The sequence below is a fragment of the Chelonoidis abingdonii genome, chromosome 18, assembly GCF_003597395.2.
Source record: "Chelonoidis abingdonii isolate Lonesome George chromosome 18, CheloAbing_2.0, whole genome shotgun sequence".
In the NCBI taxonomy this organism is placed as follows: Eukaryota; Metazoa; Chordata; order Testudines; family Testudinidae; genus Chelonoidis; species Chelonoidis abingdonii.
Genome location: NC_133786.1, coordinates 4,515,879 through 4,543,542, shown reverse-complemented (window position 1 = coordinate 4,543,542; position 27,664 = coordinate 4,515,879). Strand labels below are relative to the sequence as shown.

Genomic DNA, 27,664 nt, shown 5'->3' with positions numbered 1-27,664 from the left:
ACAGCACAGTGCTGGCATCCCTTTATATCTCTAGTCATCCTTCAGCTGTAGTAGCAGAGGGCTATGCTGTGGTAGACAATGTCCCATGTTCAAGTCCTGCTGCTGGCTGGGAGTTATTACGTTTAGATAAAGCGCTCACCTCTTCATCTAGGGAGGAAGAACTTTCATATCACAATGCTAGTAGTTGAAATTATTGCTGGTAATAAATCAACAAATGCATTCTACACTCAATTTGTAGCAATCAACGGCCAGAGAACAGGATGTTCTCTGTACTTTCATTAAGCAATTAAAATGTGGCCAACAAAATATTTATTCGTTTTCCATCCTTCTGAGTAAACACAATTTATACAACAAGCCACTGTTTTGTTTTGTATTGTTAATTACAAATCACAGCGCATTCCACTTAGATGGAAAGTGCTTAATCAGAATGGCCGTTCTAGTGGGATGTCTATCTTGGGTGTGTTGGCCAAAAACGGAGGCTGTGATGTATTTGGGGGCTCATACAGGACTGGAACATCTAGAGGCTTCAGAAGATCTGCATGAGTTTCCTTTCTCTGGAGGAAGTGTGCAGCCTACTGGTGCGTGTGTGGTACAGGTGCCATTCTGCACCCGATCCACAGAGGGTGAGAGTTGTTCCAGCTCCCGAGCCTCGGAGGTGTAGCTCAAGCTGTGGCAGTGTATGTGTTTAGCTTGGGAGGTTTCTGGTTCAAGCCTTGCTGGGTTGGCCAAGCTAGCAGCCATCACCCAGCCACATGGTAAAAGGCTAGTGGTAACTCATGGAGGAATCAGCCCCATAGCAGGAGCGTGAGGAATTAGCGCTCTCGTGCCCACCCATCACCCCAACGGTTGTACCTATAGAGTATGTGGGCAGCGTGTGTATGTGTGTGTGTACAGCTTGCTGCACAATGCAAGCCACAGGCACTGCCCTGGTAAAAGTAATTAACTCTAATAATGTCCCCTCTCACCCAGTAACTTCAGTGCCTCACACACATTAGTTGTTCAAGCTGGAAAGTGCTATTGCCCCATTTTACAGAGGACCGAATTGAAGCAGGGAGATGTTCAGTGGGGTGAATTCACTCTCATGCAGAGGCCCAGATAGCCCTGCCTTTGCACAGGGGTGAATTTCACCCAAAGTGAGACAGGACAGAACTGGGACTAGAACCCAGAATCCTGACACCCAGTTGCCTGCTGTGATCCTTACTGAGGCGAGTCATTTCATGGGACGCAAAGTGGTCACTGTCTCCAGATTAGCAGATTTTCCACTGACTTCCATTTGCTTTAAGACTGAGCTTGATAAATTCATGGAGGGGGTGGTATGATGAGGTAGCCTACAATGGCATATGACCCATCCACAACTGCTATTAGCCGATATCTCCAATGGCCAGAGATGGGACACTAAATGGGGTGGGCTCTGAGTTATTACAGAGATTTCTTTCCCAGATGTCTGCCTGGTGGTCTTGCCCACATGCTCAGGGTCTAACTGATCACCATATTTGAGGTCAGAAAGGAGTTTTCCCCCTGGTCAGATTGGCAGAGACCCAGGGGGGTTTTCACCTTCCTTTACAGTGTGGGGCACAGGTCACTTGCTGGTTTGAAGTAAAGTAAATGGTGGATTCTCGGTAGCTTGAAGTCTTTAAACCATGATTTGAGTCTTTCAGTAACTCAGCCAGAGGTTAGGGGTCTATTACAACAGTGGATGCACAAGGTTCTGTGGCCTTAAAATCTATGAGCTTCAGATCAGATAATTTTAGCCTTTATATGCTTGCATGAGTGCGAACTGCCCTTTATTTTGGTTTCAGAAATTGTACATTGATCAATTATTGTCTAGTCTGCCCAGCCTCAAACTCCAAAAGTAACCTTTGAGGCCTGAACAAGGAAACAGCTTTAAAGTGACTTTAGCTCCTGCTTAAGCAATGTCAGCCAATCAGAGAGACAGGCCTGGACTAGTTTTGCATTTATCTGCAGTGCAGTATTGATGACAACAAACTGAAATCAATATAATTGATGCAATTGTCAGCTAGTAGTTGATGGAGTGGGCGCCTCTGGAAGGAGCAATTACAAAACTGTACCAATTAGAACTCATTTTCGTTAAGGGATCGCTGACTGGAGGGGGGAGCTGGGATGAAGTTGGACAGAAGCCGAGCTTCGGTGGTACAGGTAGGGAACAGAAAACAGAGCCTATTGAAGAAGTGTCTTGGGAAAAAAAATCTTTCCAAGATTTTTTTAAAATAAAGCCAGAGTATTAAAGTATTTGGTTTTGAGTTATCCAGGATGAGCTCCCAAATGCTGAGAAATTAAGAGGTGATTCAGAAGCTTGTAGGTTTAAAGCAGAGGAAAAGGGAATGGCTTAGCATGACTTTGGATACTTGGAAATAATGAGAGTTGCATCAGTGAGAAGTTGCCAGGCACAGAGAATTACTAAAGACCCCTAGTATCCTTGCAATATATAGAATAACCTAATAATAATAATAATTAGCATCTTCAGGTATCTGGCCTGCTTTTATATTCTGTGGGAGAGAGATAGAGGGGGAGAGAGAGAGAGAGAGGTATTTACGAAAATGTTCACTAAATTTGACTTGCAAACCTGGCCCTGGCCCTTTTTGTTCACTTGCCTGTGAACGTTCATGCAGGTTTTTATTCTCACAAATATTCAGGGAATGGTTGTGATGCACAGGAGGTTTAGGGTGATCACCTTTTCAAAAGGCAAAAGCAGGACACATGCAGGAGCCCCGCCCTCCTCTGTGGTCCTGCCCTTCCTCTTTTCTGGGGCCCCGTCCCCTGCTCCCCGTCTTCTCCCTAAGCACCACCCCCTGGCCAGATCAGAAGCTGGACCATGGTAAGAGTCACCCACGAAGCCCCTGACCTTCCACCGGCCCTGAAATAAATAGGTAAATAAGGTCAAAATTGTAGAGAAATGCTGTGAAATAATCCAAAAGAAATGTTGATTGACCCAACTGAAGTTGGTTTTGGATTTTCAGTTCATGCCAATTTTTGAGATTTTGACTTTTGATCCTGATTTGAGATGGGAAAACACCCAGTTCTAGTGACATGTGGTGATATGCCCATGACATGTGATCTCAACCACTCAGTTTAGCAGGCAGAGCTGCCAGGCATATTGATCGTGGCTTCCCAAGCTAAAAACAAGCATCTGACTAAAATCTATGGTACTGAATAATGGATGCAACAATAAAAAATTTAAAGATTGTTGATACACACAAATAAGTTTAGGCCAGACAGACTTCGGTCAATGTAAACAGAGCTTTCCTGAGGGATTGGGGTCACGGGTTCTGAATGGCAGCACTTTAATGGACATTGCATTGCTGACTTGAAACAGTGGACTCAAATTGCTGTATAACTCCCCCCCCTTTGGAAGCAGTTCTAGGCTCTTCTAGCCCTGAGGGCTCGCCAGAGGGGAGCAGATGTTAACGCTGGAGTAGCTTGGAGGAACAAAATGGTCTTGTTTAACTTTTTTATAATGTGATTGTATGTATAGCTTATGCCAAAGGCATCTGGAGCATGAAAGAGGTGCTATCTATCTGTCCGTGACAATGCTAATCAATCAATCTATCTTCCACAGATCAGGGTAAATGCTTTATTTTTTCTGTCTCAGCAACATTTGTTTAGACTTTTTCAGTAGTAAGGGCCTGCCCCACTCTGGGATTGGTAAAGATTGATGCAGTCTTTTGCTGGTAGGATGCTGTTTCATGTGAAGCGTAGGGGGCCTGATTCTCCTCTCACTGGCACTGGTGTAAATCCAGCATGACTCCATTTAACTCAGTAGGTTTACACGGGGGCCAAACTGGTGTAGGTGAGAGAAGAGCCAGGCCCCAGGTCTGTGGAATATGTAGCTATGTGATGGGAAGGAGAGACACCGTTCTGTTTCTGTGCACTGTCTTCCTCCTTGCTACACGGGAGGGCTACTAGTTTGTGTCTCAGGGGCAGAATGATGGGGGAGAAGGGGTGGCTTAGAGACATTGTATTTGTAGTTTTTTCCTTGTTGTTTTCCTGAGTCTGAAATGAAAGTCACTTAAGCCGAAAAACGCCAGGACCAGGTAGAGTAAATCTATGTCGTTCCATTGACATCAGTAGATCTGTGCTTATGTATCCCCGCTGAAGGTCTGGCCTTACAGGTTTTGCTCTATATATGAGGGGAAAAGATAAAAAGTTTGGGTAGCAATGGGAAGACGCCACTGGATAAGGTATAAACTCCACTGAAACAGCTTGGCCCCCATCTAAGAGATGGCAGCAGCCAGCTGATTCCTGCATGCACTGGTAATGGAGGGGAGGATGCTTTGCACAGGGTACCTGGATCCATGGAGCGCTGTGTGGCCTCTGCCTGGCCCTGGCCCTGGCCCTGGCCCTGGCCCTGGCCCCATCATCAGCACTCACTAAAAGCCCTAAAACAGGCCTCATCATGGTGGGGGTGGGCTCCTGATCTTTGGGATTGGGGGGGCTGTGGGGTGCCCAGAAGCAAAGAGGAGCCACATGGGAGACCTCAGAAGCGGGTCTTGGGAGATCAGAGGGGAATGCACCAGCCCACTCCCCAGCTCAGGAGAACCCCCTGCAGCTTGTGCGCTCCCAGCCCAGCCACTGGAGAAGGCAAAGACGGCTGTGGGCAGAAAACATTCCCAGCTCCACCCTCTCCCCTGGCCCTTCCAATGAGGAATGAGAGGGTCAGAGCTAGCCCTGCCCCCAAGACCCACCAGTCCAAAAACCTCATTGCTCCCCTACCTGTCTTTTAGCAGGTTTCCCACCATTGCATGACATAGTGGTGTAGTAATCACCAGGGACAGTCAAAGTGCTGCTACCTTGTGATGGATGCAAGGTCTGACAGCCTTCTGTATATAATTCAGAATTCAGCCTTGAGCTCAGTACTGGCAAGACAGACAACGTAGCGCACAATGCAGTGGAATCATAGAATCATAGAATATCAGGGTTGGAAGGGACCTCAGGAGGTCATCTAGTCCAACCCCCTGCTCAAAGCAGGACCAACACCAACTAAATCATCCCAGCCAGGGCTTTGTCAAGCCTGACCTTAAAAACCTCTAAGGAAAGAGATTCCACCACCTCCCTAGGTAACCCATTCCAGTGCTTCACCACCCTCCTAGTGAAAAAGTTTTTCCTAATATCCAACCTAAACCTCCCCCACTGCAACTTGAGACCATTACTCCTTGTTCTGTCATCTGGTGCCATTGAAAACAGTCTAGATTCATCCTCTTTAGAATCCCCTTTCAGGTAGTTGAAAGCAGCTATCAAATCCTCCCTCATTCTTCTCTTCTGCAGACTAAACGATCCCAGTTCCCTCAGCCTCTCCTCATAAGTCATGTGCTCCAGCCCCCTAATCATTTTTGTTGCCCTCCACTGGACTCTTTCAAATTTTTCCACATCCTTCTTGTCTCTTGTGTTTGTCTCACTGTTCTCTACTAGTAGAAGGCAAGGCCTGGCAGGCTGCATTATGCATGTGTTTTGAGAGGAGAAAATCCTGGATTCCATCCCACCCTTTCACCATGTGCATTTTTAACTTCTGCACAGATGTCTCTGCTAAGCACCTGCTTTGGGATTTCTTGCGGCTGTACTCAGGGCAATTGTTCATGGCACATCCTTGCCATTAGCACACCAGTTTGATTCCTGCCCAGGTTAGTCCTAGCTAAACACTGGCACCTTTCGGCAGCTGTTTGGGGGCCACTGTGAAGTTGCGTGTTGGCTCTCAGTCCAGGCCAGTGCCCACAGTAAAGAAAGCCACCACTGTAATCATGTTGATTTCTCCCTTTGTTGCCAGAGAGGCCCAGGGCTCATTGGGTCATGGAGATCACACGCCTCTCCTTACAAGTAGACCTTCCAGGGTGAACAGCGAGCAAGTGTGAAAAACCAGAATAGGGGTGGGGGTAATAAGACAAAGCCCCGAATATCGTGAGTGTCTCTCTAAAATAGGGACATCTAGTCATCTTAGGCTTGAGGCACACTGGCATTGCTTCTACCTGGGCTATGCCGGTTCTGTGCATGCAGACCTCTTGAGTCTCCAAGGATCTTAGCATTAAAACACACAGAAGAAAGCAAAGACTCCTGATGCTGGATTTGGAATGTGTTCTTCCTGTGAGCCAGGAGTTCAGTCCTTTGGGATGTCATGCTCCGTGTTACATTCCCTTTAAATATCGGGCCTGGCTGCAGAAACAGAAATGACATGTTTTAAAAAGCCTTTATTCACAAGCAAACATCTCCCAGAATGGGAGGAGTGGGGGTGTTGTTTGCTTGCACTTTTAGCTGGAAAGTAATCAGTTCACCCAGAAAATTGCTGCTTCTCTGGAGAATATCTGCTTGTAGTTCTTTTTTCTCCTTATTTATAAGTGTTTAATACTTAAAAGGACCCAGCAAAGGTATTTTTTCATATTTTTTTAATCATTGTTTTCTCCTTGCTGTCTGTAATAACCCCTTTGAAGCTTGGAACTGAAAATCTATTTCCTGGTTGGAACTTGTTTTTCTCCATCATGCGGGCCAATTAAATTTGCAGAAGATACTGACTTGGGAGATGCTGCATGGCAGAGGGAGGATAGAGAAAATAACTGCAGAGGGGTTGAGAGAGGTTAGAAATGTGGACAGGAAAATAACAAAATGAAATTCAACCTGGAGTGTGTGTCAGAGGGAGAATGCACGTCTAGTGGATTGGGTTCAATTGGAGACTTACTGCGGGACCCTGAGCAAATGACTTAATTGACCCACTAGGCTATTCTTCCACCTTTGTCTTGGCCATTTTCACCAGAGATGAGAGGTGGGTTTCTTTCACTCAGGTTAAAACCGCCTTGTCATCTTACCTAATGACCCCTTTTTGCAGCAGCAGCAAAAAGCTGTTTTCATTGGCAAGTATGGAAATGAGGCATTCATTTACACAGGACCTAACCCAAAGCCCACTAAAATCAATTTCTGTTTGTTGGACTCTCTATCAGCCTCATTGTCTCTTACCAAAAAGGCAAAATTTGTGTGCGGTTTTATGAAATTTTGTTGGGAACTTGTAAAACATCATGGAAATGACTGTGAATTTGGAGGGAAATGTGAAAATTAATGCTAAATTAATCACTGCTCCCAAAATGTGTGAACATTAGCTGGTATCACGTTTTGCATCATGACACAGAAGTACATTCTGTTCATTTAGCTCTGCCCGTGTTTCCACCTTCCAGATACAGCCTGTTTTTCAGAGATTGTCCATATCCTTCCATGCCCAGTCCTGCTCCTGAATGGCATATTATTAGTAACAGATGATCTATGAAAAACATAGAGTTCAAGTCTGCTTCAGAGGCTTGTTCAAAACCTCTGGGTCTGCAAACTCAGAATCCCGGTGTGTAAAAGTGCGTGAAAAAGTTAATCAAATTGTTTTGAACTTCCTAAAAAATTACGGTCACAGTTTCTATTAAGGTTCCATATGTAAATAGTTTATAAATTGTTAGCATGTGTTAATAAATGGTTAATCAGCTGCTGTAGATTATTAAAAGGTCCAACAGGTCATTTATACCCATGGCACATAGCCACCTATACCACCTTCTACTGATGTGCTCATCGTCATCTCTGACACAGACTAGTCATGCCTGTAACATGCTTATAACACCTATCAGTGATTTATTCACCTTTTATTAACTACTATAAATGATAAAACATAACAAAGTGTGGCTGAAATGAAGCCTTATATGGAACTATACCTGCATGTGCCTCATCTGATTTTTGATCACTTGTTCCCTCTTCAGAAATATTTTGGCTGAGGGCAAATTCTTTCCCCCTTATCCCTCAAGTGCTGCTGCTGGTTACATCCTCCAGAGCAGAAGAGGGAACTAATCTGTAACTTCAGGTCTTTCCTTTCCCTTACCTACCTAATCTGGGTCAGAAAAAGTTGTCTGAGCCCTCCAACCCAACTCCCTGCTTTTCTGCAAGACTCTGTCCTTCCATCATTCGTGCATCTCCTCTAACCTGTTAGTGAATGTCTGCAGCGATGGTGCCTCGGCCGTCTCCCTTGGAAGTCTATTCCACTGTCACAATTGCTCTTGCAGTTAAGAACTTCTGCCTAATATCTAGCCAGCTTCAGTATTTCCTCTCTTGGCATCAGGCCAATACTCCTTGTCTTACCATCTTCTGAGATTAGGGACCATTTTCTCTTTTCATTTATAGTTTTACGTTGAAGGCATTTATAGATTGTGATTGTGTTTCCCAGAGTCTTTTCTAGACTATATAAATTTACCTCCCTTAGTCTCTCCTCATATGCTTTAGCCTCTAATCTGTGTGTCATTTTGGCTGCTCGTTTTTCTACATCTTTCTGAAACTGAGCAATATTCCAGGTGCAGTAGCAACAGGGCTCTGTGCTCTTCAGAGGCACTCTTATCTCTCTAGTTTTATATGTGGATCAGACTCATGTAACCTCTCTCACCTCCATCAGTGCATTTTGGCCCTTACCCACATGAAACTCCACCACGAGATGAGGCTATGAGATAGGGCTTCTTGAATACCCTGATCAGGTTGCCCAGAGGATTCAGGGGGCCTGGGGCAAAGCAATTTTGGGGGCCCCTTCCATAAAAAATGTTGCAATGCTATAGAATACTATATTCTCGAGGGGACTCCTGCAGGGCCCAGGGCAAACTGCCCCACTTGCCCCCCACCCCCACCCCCCGGTCAGTCCTGACTCTGCTGAAATTTTCCATCTTGAATGGAATGGTGGCCATATTTTTGTAACAATTTCTGCCCTGCTGTAGCACTATCCAGAGTCTAGTCCAGACTGTCAGCCATACGACCCCTGGGAGATCACTCAACAGAGAGGCCCTGCATCATATCACACCCCAGCTTCTTGCTTTTCATGATGGAAATACATTGCTCACAGTTTTTGTCTCTCTTGAGTTCTCAGGCTTTGGGATTTGGCTCTTAGTCTTGTAGTTTCAAAACTAGATATAAATAAACCATTATTCACAACAATGTAAAATAACTGTGTGCATAGCCTCCTGCTGAACCTCCTTGTGCTGTGGGCTAGCTAGACAGCCAAGCTTAGCAAGGGCAGACAGGCTCCAGTAACTGGATGGGGGAAGCCAGTCTAAAGTAACAGATTGGTGATTCAGTAGTGGATGTTTGGGGGCCCTAGCAGGATAGATGGCTTATGGGAGGGGCCATTTCTTGTGTTTTTTTTTCTTCTCATCAGACTAAGATCCATACTTCTTGTGTGCACTAGAGACCCATTTTATTTTTCCCAGGTGATGAGGTATGAACTTTGGTGTCCTGGACAAACTCCATCTTGAAGTATCATTTTCTGCCAGCCTCTGCAGTTTCTGTTAGATATGCCTGTCGTCCTGTGTTTCTGTTGCTGTCCAGGAGCAGCTTGGTTACACCCTAGAGGAGTCTGCATTTCAGTGGTAGATTATAAAATTACTCTATTAAAGTGTGGTCCAGCTGGTGCCTGTGGGTTGGAGCCAAGCTGTGAGACGATTCTATCCGGCCCCTGAACGCTATACATTGGAGATCACACTGTATGGAAGATGCCATTTTGTAGAGCACATGTATCTGTATGTGGCCTGCAGAGATGCCCCAAAGGTAGTGTAACATTGACAGTCCCCAGTCATCGGCGGGTGGGATCAAGCCTGTGGCCTCTGGAGCTTAGTGCATGAGCCTCTACTGCATAAGCTAAAAGCCACACGGCTGTTAGCTAAGGCTGTAGCAGGCTCATTAGTCTCTCTCTAAGTCAGGGTTCTCAAACTGGGGGTCGGGACCCCTCAGGGGGTTGCGAGGTTATTTCATGGGTGGTCGCGAGCTGTCAGCCTTCACCCAAAACCCAGCTTTGCCTCCAGTATTTATAATGGTGTTAAATGTATTAAAAAGTGTTTTTAATTCATAAGGGGGGTCTCACTCAGAGACTTGTTATGTCAAAGGTGTCACCAGTTAAACAGTTTGAGAGCCACTGCTCTAAGTGGTCTTAGTGCCACTGGATGGGACAGAGCACCACACCCAGGAGGTGTGTGGATTACACTAGCATACTGCCCAGAGCACTGCCAAAGGCTGAACCACCGGGGAGTCACGTGAACTGTCCAAGCCCACAACCTGCAAGCCTAGGCATTCGAGCAATGGGCTGGAGCAGAATCTGCACCATTTTAGAAGGTTGCCTGCCTGCCTGCCTGCCTGCCTGAGAAGATAGTGTGTAGCTTTATGATCCTGTTGGATTCCTAGCTAGCAGCAACACTCCCTAACACCTCTCATCATGTCTGGGGCTACGGCTGGGTCTCTTCCTTTGTAATGTGGAGCTCACCAAATTCATTCACACCTGACACATGCAGACCCCTCCAATATGCAGATATCTGCCTGGTTCCGAATCACCCAGCTTTACCCAACTTTATCCATTTAGCTCCCATATCCCATTGCAAATTAAGTCTTGTGACTTAATTTACCCAGTGCCTCAGTCTGCACCTATTAAATCAGGATAATATTTCACTCTCTCACAGAGGTGACATCAGAACATAAGAATGGCCATACTGGATCAGACCAATGGTCCATCTAGTAGAGTATCTTGTCATCTGACAGTGGCCAACACCAGGTGCTTCAGAGAGAATGAACAGAACAAGTAGTCAAGTGATCAGTCTCCTATCGCCCATTCCCAGCTTCTGGCAAACAAAGGCTAGGGATACTTCAGAGCATGGTTTTGCGTTCCTGCCCATCCAGGCTAATAGCCATTGATGGACCTATTCTCAAGGAACTTCTCTAGTTCTTTTTTCAACCCAGTTATAGTCTTGGCCTTCACAACATCCTCTGGCAAAGAGTTCCACAGGTTGACTGTGTGTGGTGTGAAAAAAACACTTCCTTTTGTTTGTTTTAAACCTACTGTCTATTAATTTTTATTTGGTGACCCCTAATTCTTGTGTTATGAGGAGTGAATAACACTTCCTTATTTACTTTCTCCACACCAGTCATAATTTTATAGACTTCTATCATAGCTCTCTTTATTCATCTCTTTTCCAAGCTGAAAAGTCCAAATCTTATTAATCTCTCCTCATATGGAAGCCATTCCATACCCCTAATCATTTTTTGCCCTTTTCTCTACTTCTTCTAATTCCACTATATCTTTTTTTTTTAATCTGCACACAGTATTCAAGAGATTGGCGTACGATGGATTTATATAGAGGCAATCTGATATTTTATATCTTATCTATCCCTTTCCTAATAATTCTCAACATTCTGTTCACTTTTTTGACTGCCGCTGCACATTGAGCAGATGTTTTCAGAGAACTATCCACAATGACTCCGATATCTTTCTTAAGTGCTAATTTAGACCCCATCATTTTATGTGTGTAGTTAGGATTCAGTTTTCCAATGAGCATTACTTTGCATTTATCATCATTGAATTTCATCCGGTTAAAAATCCATTAATGGTTGTGAGCTAGTCTGGTGATGAGGACCCTAAAGGTACCTGAATAGAACAGAAATATTTAAGGCAAAACTACAAAATATTTCTAGTTTGCCAGTAGTGGTATTGTGGGTGGATAGGTGGGTGTGGGTGATTTCTGCTGTGGTGAGGATTTGGGGTTTTTGAACAACAGGATAAATGGTGGGGAAATGAGGACTTATGTCAACTGAACACGGAGAGCTACACAAAGCCTTAGTGAATTACAATCAGAGAAGACATCACAAATATATACCAGCCTCTCCTGGAGCAGTTGCTGGAGGAAGAAAAGCCCTCAGAAGACAGCTGCAGTGGCAGTGCCAGCAGATGTTCTCCTTTATGGACAATGATGAACCAGTAATTATAGCAAGAAAGAGACAGCATCCAGCAGACAAGTGAAAAGTTATTCTGACAGCTTCACAAGCGACACTGCTAAGCATGCAGAAGAGTTACAAGTAATAGAGTTGTATTGGTGACACAAGGAGCCCAAAATGAATGTGAGGGCAGAACAACAGAGTTGGAAAAACCTCACTTTTGTTCAGGCAAGTGTCCCATAGATCAGATTCTTATTTGAATTTGTCTGGACTTGCTTAGTCTCAAGAACCACCATGCGTGTGAGAATTCCTATGTCTCCTGTTTACATTTGGGTCAGAAATGCTGTCTGTGAATAAGCTCTCGTGTAGCTTCAGGACCACACCAGGAAATGAGTAAGCAACATGAAATGCATGCACAGATCTGGCGTAACAGAGTTGGGGAGGATGTGCTAACAAAGGCCAACCTCAGAGGAGTCCAAGACCATTTATACCAGGGAAGAGGGCACTTAAAGAGATGATAACCTTATGGTTGTATGTGTTTTGGGGGAAGGAAAAGAATGTGAGTCAGCGAGAACTGGGGTATGGGTGGTGACTAACGCCTCAATCCCGCAAGCCAATCCAGATAGGCAGTCCACTAGGGACTGTTGCTATTGATTTAACGTGAAAGGTGCTCAGACGCTGCAGTGATGGGCAGCGGTATAAAAGTGATTGATCGATAGATAGATAGATAGATTCCTCAGCCACACTGACCTCCCTGAGGCTCTGCATGGGTAAGGGTCCCCACACACAGATCAATGAGAGGTGGAGGAACTTTGGCTAAGAGGAAAACCAGTTTGGGACATGTGACATCTCTTTCTGGGACCCTGAGCTGTATGGTGGTCCTTCAGCTCTGGCCCACTGAAAGGACTTTTTCAGCCATACCCCAGAAGTGTCAGTATCCTGTAACTCAAGCTTGTTGCCCTCCTTGTTGTATTTATAGCAGGGGAGTCTACGGTGTGTCCATCTTTAAATGCCATGCATCTTGTGGCTTTATATCTGTTTTTCTCCTCTACCAGTGCAATCTGATTTTAAGGCTTTGGACTTGGATAATGCAATGTGGGAGGAGGGCTGTCATTGATTGGCACCTGAGGAAGTGGTCGGGCACAGAAGCAGGTAAGGGGCTGAGTGCACAGTCTTGTGCAAAGTGGACTCTGAGCTCTCTCTTCCCATGCAGAGCTGTTCATAGTATTCATGGGAAAACCTGGATACCAGAACTTCCATTGACTTCAGTGGGGCCAGGATTTCACCTCAGGTGCACTCATTTATGTTTCTGATTTCATCTATGAAAACTGCTTGAACCTTCAAGTCACCATTAATCCCTTCACGGCCAGAGCTAGATCTCAGTGCGCCCCCCCTCACTGACTGAGTCTGTTGGCACTTTCTTTACAGTGTAATTACAATGTAATAGTTGGGTGGATTCAAGGGTCCTTTCTTCCTAGGCTTGCAGACATGCATTTTAGGTGGGATGCAGCTTGGCAATGAACTTACATGCCTGCCAGTTACTTAGTCCTCATGAAATGCTTTCATCTAACTTAATAATGAAACATGGGACTTCCTGCACAATTAGGCACTCATCCCTCACAGCTTCTTAATTGCACGGAGAGGAATTAATTAAGCTAGGCTTTTCATTGTACGGCTTCCAGCTCTTCACTGTTACCCCCTTCCCCAGGTTGAAGGGAAGGTGGGGAGGAGGAATATATAATGGAAGGAAAGCAGCATGAAAGTATGAGAGGATGGCAGGATAGAAGGAGACTGTAGGGCAGATTTGCAGAGGAGCTCAGCCCCCATCCGGCCCCAAAATAAGTGGCAAATTTTCCAAAAGAGCTGAGCCTGTTGGGTGGGTTTCAGGGACCTGCCCCCAGCTTTAGCCATCAAAATGTGCTTCAGTGGAGACAAGGTCATGCAACTTCCCCTTCCTCCCCCATCTCCTCCATCCTGAACCCCCAAACACACAGAAAATAGCCAGTATCCAAAGGAACAGCGATTCCTGAGAAGCAGCTGGAGAGACAGTCCTGCATAGAGATGTAGACACCCGGGGGGAGAGACTCAGGAAGGATGGAGTAACTGGCTGTTCTGAACATGTTGTAGAGGCCAAGGAGGATGAGGAGGCAAAAGAGAGCCTTGGGGATGACTTTAGTGACCTTGGAAGAGCAGGCTCAGTGGAGTGGGCAAAGCAGAAGCTGTGGTTGCAGAAAATCCAGGAGAGGGGAAAGACAGTCAGGGCCACATGAATGGATGGGGTGCTCCAGGAGTTTTGAAAAGAGATAGGGGGGCAACAACTGGAGAGGTGAGAGGGAGGGAGGCCTGATCTGTGACTCCTCTGACTCCCTAGCTGGTGTCCAGTGGGGGTGTAGTATTATGGTCAGCATAGGGGAATGGGAGTCAGGCCTTGTGGGCTCTAGTCCCAGTGCTGGCAGTGACTTGCTGTAGGATCTTTGGTAAGCCACCCACTTGTCTTCTCCAGCTGCAGTTTCCCCAGCGGTAGAGCACTGAAGATGATAATGACCTGTGCTAATTAATTACCGATTCTCCATCACGTTGAGATGTTGAGGGAGATAGTGAGCTCTAGCAAGGCGAAGAGCTGGTATTCTTCTTCTTTATCTAGCGAGGAGCTGATTTCATCCTAAAGAGATGAGGGGCTTTGCTTATTAGCACACTAAACACAGCCGCAGAAATAAAAGCAAAGTCACTTGATTAATTAGTGAAGGAGGGAGTAGAGAAGTTGATTTGAAAACCCCCTAACCCAGCAGTGCAGAGAAACTCAAGTAGCCAGTCAGCATCTGTTAGAGGCACGAAGATAAATGAGGTAAGAGAGCAAGTAAGTGCATACAAATAGGCTCACATGTGTACTGCTAATAACTCTTTCAAAATGCTTGTGTCATCAGACAGTGTGTGAAACTTCCTAGGTCATCCATCCTGGTTCAATGAGGGTCACTTAACCATGCGTAGGTGGACAGTGGACACCCCTACAGCAATTCTGCCAAAACATCTGCCATCCTCACCCGGTAAAAGCCCCCCCAGGAGTGAAGACCACGTGACCGCCCTCTCTGCTAAGCAGGCTGCCAGTGCAAGATACACCCAATCCCAATGTGACCCGTCCATGTGAGCATGTGAATTCCACCTGGATGGCATGAATTCTGTACATTCATGCTCTTGTGGTTGTCTTTCACTGCCTCCTTGCATCATACATCTTCTGTTAAGGGGACAGGGTCAGGCCCCAGGATGTGTGGCCCTGGATTGGACAGACATTAACAATTGAAGAATCTTGCCCCTTCAGGACAATGGAGACTCCCTGGAAGGATATTAACTGGTAATGTCTCTTTTTGGCTCCACCCCTACCCCCCAAACTAAGCGGGTTGTGCAAATGACTGCAGCACAGCTGGGGGATGAGGTCTGCCACTGGGACTCATGACCAGAACTGTGCTTATAAGCAAGAGGGAATATGTGTGTGCTTGAGCAGAAATAGAAAACAAGACTGGGCAAGAGGAGAGGGTGCACACAAGAGACCAGGACTCTGGAAGACACTAAGATCCACAGGGCTTTCAGGAGGAGGGAGGAAACTGAGGCAGAGTCTCACATGCAAGTGTTTGTTATTTTTCCAGAGATCTGTATCTCTCTTGTGCTTTCTCTGTGTGTAAAGTGTGTGCGTTTAGAGATTCCTTCCCAGAATGTGTGTTACTCGCCTATACTGTCACAAAGCTCCCAAAGAGGGAAACAGCAAATCAGAGGGTCCCCAGCTTCACTGGAACTCTGGAGCGTGCCACAGCAGCTGGGGAGCCACACTGCCAGAGCCTAAGGGGTCTCCACTGCCAGAAGGGGTGTCAGACAAAGGGTCTGCACCTGGAGGCCCACAGACAGGGCCTAAAGCCTGCCCAGCCCCCGCAAGCCAAGACCACTTAGGACCCAACACTTGAGACTGGTTCAGCAGCCTGGTGAGCATCCTGAAGGGGAGCTCCTCCACGGCTGTAACACTCAGAAATTCATCTCAGGTTCTCGCTTCATTTCCACTCAGGCTGGGCTGTGCAAGGTGCTCAGACCCTGCAGCTCCCACTGACTTCCACTGGAGCTGTGGGCACTGCCATGAGAAGTTGAGGGGGGCTCTGCCTGAGAAAAGACATCAGGGTTTGGCCTCTTGTGAGTATTCAGAAGGAGCATCGCTGCTGCTGGGCCACATGCCCCCTGTCAGTCCATAGAGAGAAACCGCAGCTCCCAGAGAGCACCAGGGGGAAGGCTGAGGGGGGTGGGGGCTGTTTGAGCCACCTGGCCATGGCAGCGATGTGGTCTGGAATATCGGGGATGCTCCTAGTGCGGTTCTCCATCCATCAACCCTCAACTTGCTGTACGATCTGTTGTTGTTATAATGTCGCTGTCTGGGTCTGAGCCGTGGGGACAGGGAGATGCAGATGCTGAGGAAGCAATGACAACAATCCCCAAGAGAAGCACTCAAATGGAGTGGTGGTGGGACAGCAGAGAGGCACATCCTGCTGCGCGCACAGACCCACACACTTGTCTAACAAATCTAATTGGTGCCTCTATGCCATAGTGCTGGGTGCCTTTAAAAACTTTGCTATCTTAAATTAACTTTGGGGACAGAAGGGTTCAGCTAACACAGCATAGGTTCAGCTAACAGAGGCATGAACCTTTCAGGCTGACTTTGCAGGAGCTAGTGGTACAGATGGTCCAATCCCCCAGGGATTGGTTAGCAGCTTCCTCCTCTGCTGACTCTTCAGTGTTTGCAAATTTGAAGCCGTTTGCATCCAAGTGAAAGGTGTTTCTCACTGCAAAACTTCCCTGGAGGAATCTGCCCCAATAAAAGAGCGCCAAGATGTTTGCTGGGATGCAGAGCAATGGTTTCAATCAGCACGTGTGGCAGGCAGTAATGCGTGGGCTGCACAGTAGTATGGGACAGCAGACGATGGACTGGGATGGGTTCCTTTTGGCAAGGAATGAAGGGTCAGTGTGGTGCTGATGAAAGCTAGAGATTAATGGCTCTTCCTGGAAGCAGGCACAGTTCTGAACAAATTTCCTACTTGTCCCTCGGATCTGCCAAGATACCTCAATCCTGGCCTGGATCCCCCCCTGCTATTCCTGTCCTGCACCCCCTCAACCCTGATCTGCAGCCTCCTTGTTATGGTCAGTCCCTTTAAGCAGAAGTGATCACTTGTGTTGCAGTTTTGTGATACAGAAAAATGTCTTGTTAAGTACAAGGATGAAATCCTTAAATTCATGATCCCAGTGATGACCTCATCAGGGCTTGAGGCCAGGTCCCCAAAGCAAGGCTGATGTTTTAACATCTGCACTACTCAACCCTTAGAGTGCCTTACATGCTGAGTATGATCATGTCCAAACAGAGGATGTTCTTCTGCAGAAGGGCATTCTGTATTGCAAGAGTGAGACACAAGCAGCAAGCAACCAACAGCTAAGGTCTTCAGTCACTAGCCACTGAGCTGGATTTTTCTCCCAACCCACCAGTCTACATCCTTGCTCAGACGTGTCCATCTTAGGACTCGGTGCACAGCGCTGGTTTGAAACCAGGGCAAATCGCAGTGGTGCAAGGCCTGCTTTGCACCATTGCAGCACATTTATGTTGGAGGAGGAGGAGGGGAGTTGTTACCATGTTGGTGCTAAAATCCCCACTGCAGACAGGCCCTCAGCTCCATAGCTGAAAATGCAGGGGAGCCCCGTGAACCCAGAGAGGGGAGGGAGGTGTGGGCTGGCCACTCCTGCCTATGAGAATTGCTTTGAGAACAGGCAGAGGCCAAGGCTATTGTCCTCTGCTGCAGCCTGCAGTCCTGGTAACAGACACAGACTCAGCTGAGGATGCGAACTCCTGAACGTCTGTGTTGGACTCGGACTGTTCTGTGCCTGGGAGGAGGGGTTCTCCATTAACTGTATCCGTTGCTGCTGGGTTTCCATTGCACCTGTTGGCAGCCCAGTGTCACTGGCAGAAACATAGGGGCTGTGGTACTCAATGGCATGGTCGGTGTGCAAAGGCCTAGTGGCAGCCAGGCGGTTAAACTCCTCGTGGGCCCCCACTGGTATTACAGGTGTGGTACCCAAATCCAGTCTGGCTTTGTCAATAGCAGAGCAATCCCTAGACTGTTGTAGTCAGTCGGAGTCTTTCCACGCACTTCAGTGGGTTTTGGCTTAGGCCTTGAATGAGCAACTCTTTGGATAGTCAGATGCAGATTGTGTATGTCGCTGCTATTGGCTTTCACATGCTATACAGGTTTATCCAGAGCAGTAACTGCATGAGACACTTCCAGGGAAATCCCAGGACATGAGTTGGTATCTCAGCAGGGAATGGAGGTTGAGATCGCTTACCCTTCTCTGTCAGTCCAGATTCAATACCCCAGCCTGGTGGTAGGGTACAATGGGGTCTCGGGGGTGCCTCCTCCCAGATGTAAAATACAATTAGGCTTGGCAGAATTCCATTTTCATAGTTTATCATTTTGATGGATAATGTCAATGTTTATCTTTAAGCATCTTTCTTCATTTCTGTCCATTTAAATGTTCATAGCTGTGGAGAATTATGAGAAGTCAGATGATAGAGGGGTCAGACTAATTATTTAACAACATTAGACATTGAGATTTAAAAAGTTAAATCTCTATGACCATTAAAACACAACTGTCAATGTCACGTGAAAACATGCAAAGTAAATATCCTTAAATCCAACTCAGATAGGTTCTCACACAGCATGTTTCTTACTTTGCCCGTCTGTACATTTCGATTATTTTCGATGGAAATATTTCTCCGTCGGTCTGGGTGCATGCAGTGGACAATAGGTTCACCAACATTCACTGATAAAAGATTGAATCCTTCAAGCCTAAATACAACCAGTGTCCTGACCACTTGTGAGCATTCAAGGTTCTGTAGACCTTTATGTGTGCTAACCCTGATATCCTGACCCAGGAAATTAGAATCCCCGTTCCATCCCTGGTGTCATTCCTCTGGCTTTCACTGCAGAAAGCATGGCCTGTTCCGCTACCTAAAATCCCTCCATACCGAATTCTTCACACCTTCCTCTCCTAAATTACTGCATAATGCAACAGCTGCTGCAGTCTTTGGGACAGTTGCATTTAGGTGCTGAGAGGAGCATGCTCTTGTACTGGCTTTGGGGATCTTGTGACATGAAAAATGGCCTGTAAAGGTCAGCTCTTCTTATTTATCAGAAGACGTGACTGGGGGTAGAGGAACTGATACTTTGTCTGTGAGGTTTTTCATTGTTGTTTGCAGTGTTGTTATAGCCATATTGGTCTCTAATATGAGAGACAAGGTGGGTGAAGTAAGGTCTTTTATTGGACCAGCTTCTGTTGGTGCAAGAGACACGCTTACTAGCTATACAGAGCTCAGGAGACGTGAGAAAGAGCTCTGTGCAGCTCCAAAGCTTTTCTGTCTCCCCAACAGAAGTTGCTCCAATAAAAGATCTCTGACCTCACCCCCTTGTCTCTCTATGAGATCTGCCAGAATAAGACAGCCCTGCTATTTTTTATTCTACAGATGGGCAAAAAAAGGTCAAGTTATAAAGGAAGCATTGGGTGACTCCTATGAGACCATTGTGGACCACACCTTCTTCTTTGAGCCAGTATCCTGTGAGGTGACCAATGCTTTGGGCAGTACCAACATCAGCAGGACGGTGGATGTCTACTGTAAGTTCTTCTCTGCTTCTGCATAGACTCATAGAATATTAGGGTTGGAAGGGACCTGAGAAGGTCATCCAATCCAACCCCCTTCTCAAAGCAGGACCAGTCCCCAAACAGATTTTTGCCCCAGATCCCTAAATGACCCCCTCAAGGCTTGAATTTACAACCCTGGGTTTAGCAGGCCAATGCTCAAACCACTGACCTATCCCTCCCCCTCAGGAACATAGACCAGCCCCAAAGGAACAGCTTAAAATCAGCTCCAAAGCTCACCCCCACATTGGTTAATTTTGCAACCAGTTCTGGGACTTTCAAAGTTGTCTAAAAATAATGGGAATTGGAAATCCCAATCTGCTAGATGGCCTTGGTAATCACAGCCTGAGTCAGAGAAAACGAGGCTTCCTTGGTGACTTAGCTATTAAGGGTTTTGTTAACACCGTGCTGGATTGTTGACTGTGAAGATTATTTTTTACCTCTAACTTAATGAACCCAGTGGCTACTGTTACATGGGTACAGGCAGAGGCCTCTTTTCCTGGGGCTGTAGAACCAGGTTTCTAGTCCTGACTCTCCTGGCTTGTCAAAGAGATGTATTTATTAATCATGCTGATTGGCTGCTGCCTATGTAGGCAACACAATACAACATTGGGTTACCTAGGGAGGTGGTGGAATCTCCTTCCTTAGAGGTTTTTAAGGTCAGGATTGACAAAGCACTGGCTGGGATGATTTAGTTGGGAATTGGTCCTGCTTTGAGCAGGGGGTTGTACTACATGACCTCTTGAGGTCCCTTCCAACCCTGATATTCTATACTCCTATGATAGCCAACTTTGCATGATCTGCTGATGCACCTTTTGGTATAGGGAGCATAGCAGAGGGTAGGGGGTATGGCTAGAATGATTGTGCTCTTGCAATCCTGGAGCAGTTAAACAGCCTCTAGGGACTGTTCTTGCAGCAAGTTACAGCAGCTGCTGGTCACTCTCAAGATCAGGGGAGGGAAGGTGGTAGAAATCCACCTATACCCATCGTCCTCTAAAGGTGCACCGAGCAGAGTTCAGGCACAGCTGAGCAGCTAACCTGTACAAATCAGAGCTGGATTAAAGCTCGTTGTGAACCTGAGCAAATCATGGGAAGAAAACCCAAGGGAAAAAGAACAATAGGAAGAATAGGAAGGGGCCAATATGGCTGCATCAGGAGCTCTTTAGTGGGCTGATAATCAAAAAGGAATCCTACAAAAAGTGGAAGCGTGGACAAATTTGCTAATGCCCAATACAAAAGAATAGCACGAGCACGTGGGGACAAAACCAGAAAGGCTAAGGCACAAAATGAGTTACACCTAGCAAGGGACATGAAAGGCAATAAGAAGAGGTTCTTAAAATATAATGGGAGCAAATGAAAGATAAAGACTGCTTAGCAGGGAAGCTAATTACTTAGCTAATAACTGGTGACACAAAAAAGCCTGAGGTATTTGATGCCTGTTTTGTGTGAGTCTTCACTAAAAGAGTTAATGGTGACCAGATATTCAGCACAATTAATGTTAACAAGGGGGGAAGGAACGCAAGCCAAAATAGGGAAAGAACAGGTTAGAGAATATTTAGACAAGTTAGATGTCTCCAAGTCAGGAGGGCCTGGCGAAATTCATCCTAGGGTACCTAAAGAACTAGTTGAAGCAATCTTGGAACCGTTAGCAATTATCTTTGAGAACTCATGCTTGATGTCCCAGGAGACTGAAGAAGAGCAGATGTAGTACCTATCTTTCAGAAAGGGAACAAATCGGACTCAGAGAATTATAGCCCAATCAGCTTAACTTTGATACCTGGAAAGCTACTTAGGCCATGTCTGCACTATCACTCATATTGACAAAACCTACATCGCTCAGGGGTGTGAAAAACACACCGCTGAGCAACATGGGTTTCGCTGGCATAAGTAGTAGTGTGCACAGTGCGATGTCAGCGGGAATGCTTCTCTTTGGGGATGGTTTAATCATGTTGATGGGCGAGCTCTCTCCCGTTGGCACAGAGCAGCTACATGAGAGATCTGGCAGCGGCGCAGCTGCATCAGTGCAGCTGTGCCGCTTAAGGTCTCTAACGTAGACATAGCCTAAGAAAAACTACTAACTATCAGTTTGTAATGACATTGAGGAGTTTATAAGGAATAGCCAGCATGAATTTGTCAAGATCAAATCATGCCAAACTAACCTAACTTCATTCTTTGACAGGGTTGTTGGCCTAGTGAATAGCAGGAAAGCTGTAGACATGATATATCTTCACTGTAGTAAAGCTTCTGATACAGTACCACATGGTATTCTCATAAGCAAACTAGGGAAATGTGGTCTACTTGAAATTACAATAATGTGGATACAAAACTGGTGGAAAGATTTTATGCAAAGAATAGTTATGCTGTCAAACTGGCAGTATGAATCTAGTGAGGTCCCACAGGGATCAGTCTTGGGTCTGGTGCTATTCAATATTTTCATAAATGACTTGGCTAATGGAGTGGAGAGTACGTTTATAAAATTTGCAGATGACGCCAAGCTGGGAGAAGGTGCAAGCACTTTGGAGAACAGGATTAGAATTCAAAACGACCCTGACAAATTGGAGAATTGGTCTGAAATCAACAAGATGAAATTCAGTAAAGACAGGCAACCCCAACCCCAAAGTGCTTCACTTAGGAAGGAAAAATCAAATGCAAACAAATCAAATGCAAACAATCAAAATGAGGAATAATTAGCTAGGAGGTCGTACTGCTCGAAAGGATCCAGGGGTTACAGTGGATCATAAATTGAATATCAGTCAGCAATGTGGTACGGTTGCAAAAAAGGCTAATATCATTCTGGGGCAGGAGTGTCGTATGTAAGACATGGGAGGCAATTGTCGTCCTCTGCTCAGCACTGGTGAGGCCTCAGCTGGAATATTGGGTCCAGTTCTGGGAGCCACACTTTAAGTAAGATGTGGATAAATTGGAGAAAGTCCAGAAGAGAGCAAGAAAAATGATCAAAGGTTTTGAAAACCTGACCTAGGGGGAAAGGTTAAGAAATCTGGGCATGTTTAGTCAGAAGAAAAGATGACTGAGGGGGGACTTGATAACATTCTTCAGCTGTGTGAAGGGCTATTATAAAGAGGACAGTGATCAATAGTTCTTCAGGTCTGCTGAAGGTAGGAAAAGAAGTAAGGGGCAGCAAGGCAGATTTAGGTTAGAAACGAGGGAAAACTTCATATGTATATATAACTGCAGTTAAGCTCCGGGACAGGCTTCCAAGGGAGGTTGTGAAATCCTCATCATTGGAGGTGTTTAAGAACAGGTTCCACATGCCAGTCTAGATTTCCTTGGTCCTGCTTTTGCACAGGGGGCTGGACCTGGGGACCTCCTCAGATTCTTTGCAGCCCTACATTTCCATGAGTCTGTGAAAACAGAGCATGCTTCAAGGAGGGGGGAGATGATGGAAGCTCAGGGGCCTGCATCATCCTGAGAGCCCTTTTGGCCCAGGAGCTTCTGTTTGGTTGAACCTTTAGCCCGTCACTGATCAGGCTGGGGATAGTGCTGGCCGGTGGATCTGTCTCTATTTCTCCACACAGTCACCTTCTCTGCTTGTCTCCTATGCACAGTTGGTCCCAGGATGGCAACAGAACCTCAATCCCTCCTTGTCGACCTGGGGTCAGATGCAATGTTCAGCTGCGCTTGGACTGGGAACCCATCACTGACCATCGTCTGGATGAAGCGGGGCTCAGGCGTGGTAAGAATCTCAGTCATCTGCACTACATTCTGAATCAGGGATGAGCCCTGGAGGGCCATGTTAGGTGAATGGACATGTCGTTGGACTGGGATTCGGGAGAGCTGGGTTCTGTGCCAGTCTCTGCCACCGATCTAATGCGTGACCTTGGGCAAATCACATCCCTTCTGAGAGTCTGTTTCATCATAACCTCTTTGGGGGATGGACTGTCTCTTGCCAAGTGCAGGAGCTCCAATGGAGATTGGTGCTTACTGTAAAACAAATGATAAACCACAATTCCGCAGGGAGGAGCACCAAAATCAAGGAGAGTTATGGGAACTCAGCACCTAGAATAGCTTAGTTATGGCCCGGTTCTGCAAGTTGTTCTCATTGACCTCAATGAGCGTGCAGGGTTCACAGGGTCAAACCGTCCTCTGGCTCCTGTATAACTGCCCTGATCCCATGAAGAGTCCATGAGACCCTGCTGTCTGTAGCTATGTAAGGAATTATCCCTTCCTGAAACAGATGTCGTAGGCAAACTTCCATCTCAGCTGTGGAACAGAGATCCACAAATATAGGACATCTGAAATATATACCAGTGCCATCCATACTCAATTTTGAGTCCATCCAACAAAAGCCTTAACTTTTGCCGGCAAAGTTCAACCAATTCCCAAACTGGCACAAGTCTTCTGCCGGTGTAGCTTTACCAGCACCACGCCTGTGTAGATGCAGTAGTATCTGTACTGATATATAAGCAGTCCTAGCAACATGCCCACAATGCAACTGTCCCTACAGCAGTCACTGCTTTAACTGAATAATGGTGGTGAATTGGGGGCTATTCTATTCTATATAGGTTCTTATACTGTCCTCATCACCGGAGTATCTGAGCTTCAGCTGTGCATTAACATCTGTAACATACGGTTCATTCTTTCTCTCATCACCTTACCAGGGGGAGGATTGTGTGTGCCATGGGGTTTGTTATTTTGGTAGGGGGTTATTTACGTATTTGTTTGAATAAATGTCCGTGCTGCTCTCTGGACCTGTGAGAAAAGGCAGGTCAGAGAAGTGCACCTTGCCCTTGCAATGAAGGGTGATGAGGTTTGTGGTAGTCCTTCGTTCCTATGGGAGATCACACCAGTCTCAGAACACCCCCGAAAAAAGCTCTGTCTCCTGCACAGATGAGTTTTACCTCTATTGTAGAAATTTCCACTGTGACATGGGATTAGAATTGTTGATTACAGACTTCATGCTGGAGCTGTAGACAATCTTAAATATTCATTGGACCCAGGCCACTGAGCACCTTGAAGATAAGGACCAAGACCCTGAACTTGACTCGATATTGGACCTCCTGATCCTGCTCTTGAGCTTCACCAATCCTTCTGGCTCCTCTCCCAGGTCTTTTCTTATGAGAGTGCATATGTGGGGTACATATGCATTCCTCTAGCCCACCTGGCTAAATTCCCGGCTATCTCCAATGCTCCTCCTGGTCCCACTTCAATACTCCCTTGGCCATTGTCATCTCACCATGCTCAGAGTCATCTCTGGCTGCTTTCCCACGAGTTCTTCCAGAGCAGTGTGAAGAGTAGGATGCATGCACTGCAAAACATCAGCAAAGCAGGGTGTGAAGCACAGATTCTCTCTCGCCATCTTCCAAGTGGTCCTGAAGATTCTTCTGCTCAGTCCCTCCAGGGAAATCCCCATTTCCCCTCTGCCCTCCATCCTCCTATCTCCAGCCTTTCATACGTCTCTAAATCCTCCTTGTGGGGGAGTAGCTAGTGCCATTTTAGGATGAGGGTAGATGGACTGGGATGTCCCTTTGCAGTAACTTGGGTCACTTTTGGACCATGACGCCTTTCCCAGGTACAGAGTCCACAAGGGATGCTGCTCTCTTGCTTGTATACACAGTGCATTCTGTGCTCCTCTAACCCAGCTGGTCTAACTGGGTGGGGGATTATATGGTTCCTAGACTGGAGTCATTAGATTACAAGAAACAGCTGTGAGTATAGGCCTATGAAGCCATGCTATAGAGTCCACATCACTCCGGCATCCAGACCTCACAGCTCCATTGGCTGATGTGCCCATCCCATCCCATAGCAACTAGGCTGCAGGAAAATCAATCCACTTTAAAGAAAAGATGGGGAGAATCCCACAGCTTTAGCAGAAGACAAGGTGGTTGGTTTATATAACTGGCCCAATCAAGTCTGAGTGACCAGGGCAAGAAGCTGCAAGCGCTGGTTTCCATGGTGCACTCAGCACTTGCATGTTCTTTTGCCCACAGGAGATCTTCATAAAGTAGCCCTAATAGAAGCAGAATTGACTCACATTATAAGAGGCATCTGGGTTAAGCAGAGGCCAAAACTGCAGTTAACCTCTCGCTGGCAGGTAGCACTTTATAAATCATCTACGTGTTTAACATTGTGATCACTCCTTCCCAGGCCTGGAAAGCCATGGCTAAGCCTCTACGTGGCTGATGCTTCGAAGCTACAAACTGGTGTCTTAAGCCTGGACTCTGGACAGTGCAATAAATCCAGAGCGGCTGATGGGGGAAATGATGGAGCCCATTGTGAAGTGATGTAGTTCCCCAAAGTTGGGGATTGAAGCACTGGCTGTTTCTCTTGGTTGTGCTGTCCTAGGCGAGCGTGAAATCTCTAGGCCTTTAACAGTGGAGAGTCATATGGCCATCTGGCCACCTCCACACTCAGGTAGCTAGCGCAGTGGCTGTCTCTTTCTCTCTCTGGATTTCAGAAGGAGCCTCAGAGCAGATGTAATTTAAGACTAAGAAATACCGTTTTCCCTCCTCCACCTCTTGTCCAGTGATTGCTGACTATAATACTTAATCCTGCCATGAGTGCAGGGGACTGAGCCAGATGACCTCTTGAGGTCCCTTCCAGTCCTATGATTCTGTTACTCCCCTGCCGTGTCTGGCTTTCAAGCCCTGAAACCTCGTGTCAATGGGCAATAGCCATCACCTTCCTGCTGCGTGGCTCCATACAGGGAGCATCTTCCAGCCAGGGACACAGAGAAGTGGAGTGAACCACATGAACAAAGAAAATCGCTCTGCCTGCTCCTGGGTAACAGACCCTTGAGGGCAGTGGTGAGATTTCACAAGCTGGTATGGTGGCATTTGAGAAAGACCTCTTTCAATGGGAGGCTCTAGCTCAGCCAGGCCTATGGACTGCAGGCAGGAGCAGCTGAGTGCAATTCATTGGTGATCAGGCTGGATGATCAGAATTGCCCTGTCTGGCCTCATACCCTATGAACCGCATTCACCTCGCAGCACTTATCTGAACACCTGCTACGAGGTGCTCCCAGGCCATCTCAGCTCTGCAAAGCTCAGCTTTGCCTACTCCATTTTCTGAGCTGTTAGCAGAGTTGCTGGAGTCACCCTTGCACACACCAATCAGCAAGCAGGGACCTGCCAGCCTTGCTGGAGAAATGCTGGGAACCTCCACAGAAAAAAGACCTGGGAGCAGCCTGGGAATTTGCTAATCTCCATTGGCAACTCAGCCTGCAAGTTAACTATGTTCCAGATAGGCTCTCACACATTTCGGCTTCCAGAGGAACCATTCACACTCCCAACGTCGTCAGAGCTCTGTGCTTCCTCTTGTTCTGCGGGCATGCCAGTAAAACCTGAGCACCCACTGTTTGCCCAGCACTCTACGCCGGGGATGACTGAAGAGCTGCAGGCTCACCCTGAATAGCTTCCAGTGTAGTCAACCCGAGTATTTGCAGAAGCCAGCAAGGATAGCTTCTCATCTGGGAGGACAAGTCCTTGAAGGAGTGCTGGGTTCTCCCACTGCTAATCATGCTACAAACTCCCCAGACCCACCAACTCAGAGACACCACCCCCCTTCTGCTGTGAAATCCAAGCCCCACTGAAGTCAATGGAGGAATGGCCATTGACCACATTGACTGCAGGATTTTCACCCCTAATATTTAAGGGTGTACAAGATGTTCAGCTGCTTCAGTGTTATTTAAGACTGCTCGTTTGAGGATTCCTAGATAATCACCAGACACACAAGGGCATCTTGAGTTGAATTCATTCACTCCTTTGTATCTTGGGAACAACTCACCAAGGGCTATAGTGGATTCGCCATCACTAGCAATTTTTACATTAGGATTGGATTTTTTTTCCCTAAAAGATCTGTTCTTGTTCAAACAGGAAATATTCTGGTGCTGTTCTGTGGCCTGTGTTGTGCAGGAGGTCAGACTAGATGATCACAATGGTCCTTTCTGACCTTGGGATAGCTGAATTTCTCATAATCAGGGATTGGAAGCTTTAAGATTAAGGGTGAAACACTGAAGTCCTGACTCCAGCCAAAGTCTTGCTTTGTCAGCTGGAGGTCTGAAAGTCAGGATCTGTCCCACTGTAAAAAGTTTAACATGCTGCATGAACACTAATCACGGATGATCCAGACTGGGGAGGTTGTAGGGATTGTTATCCTTGCTTTGCAGCTGGGAAGGCTGATGCAGTGAAGCTAAAGAAGCAGCAGAAAGACATTAAAGCCACTTTTTCAAAGGTGATCACTGTCCCAGCTCAAATTATTATCGTTGTTAATCGTGTTTATTAGAGCC

General features: G+C 46.5%; 1 protein-coding gene across 2 annotated transcripts in view; it reads left to right on the top strand.

Moving 5' to 3' along the window:
- The window catches only part of KIRREL3 (kirre like nephrin family adhesion molecule 3), a 741,361-nt gene that overhangs the window by 616,685 nt on the left and 97,012 nt on the right, over positions 1 to 27,664 (top strand). For both annotated transcript variants that reach the window (XM_032772016.2, XM_032772015.2), the window contains exons 8-9: positions 19,247 to 19,395; positions 22,986 to 23,113. In XM_032772016.2, the coding sequence (XP_032627907.1) occupies positions 19,247 to 19,395; positions 22,986 to 23,113 (277 nt within the window). The remainder of the gene's footprint in view (positions 1 to 19,246; positions 19,396 to 22,985; positions 23,114 to 27,664) is intronic.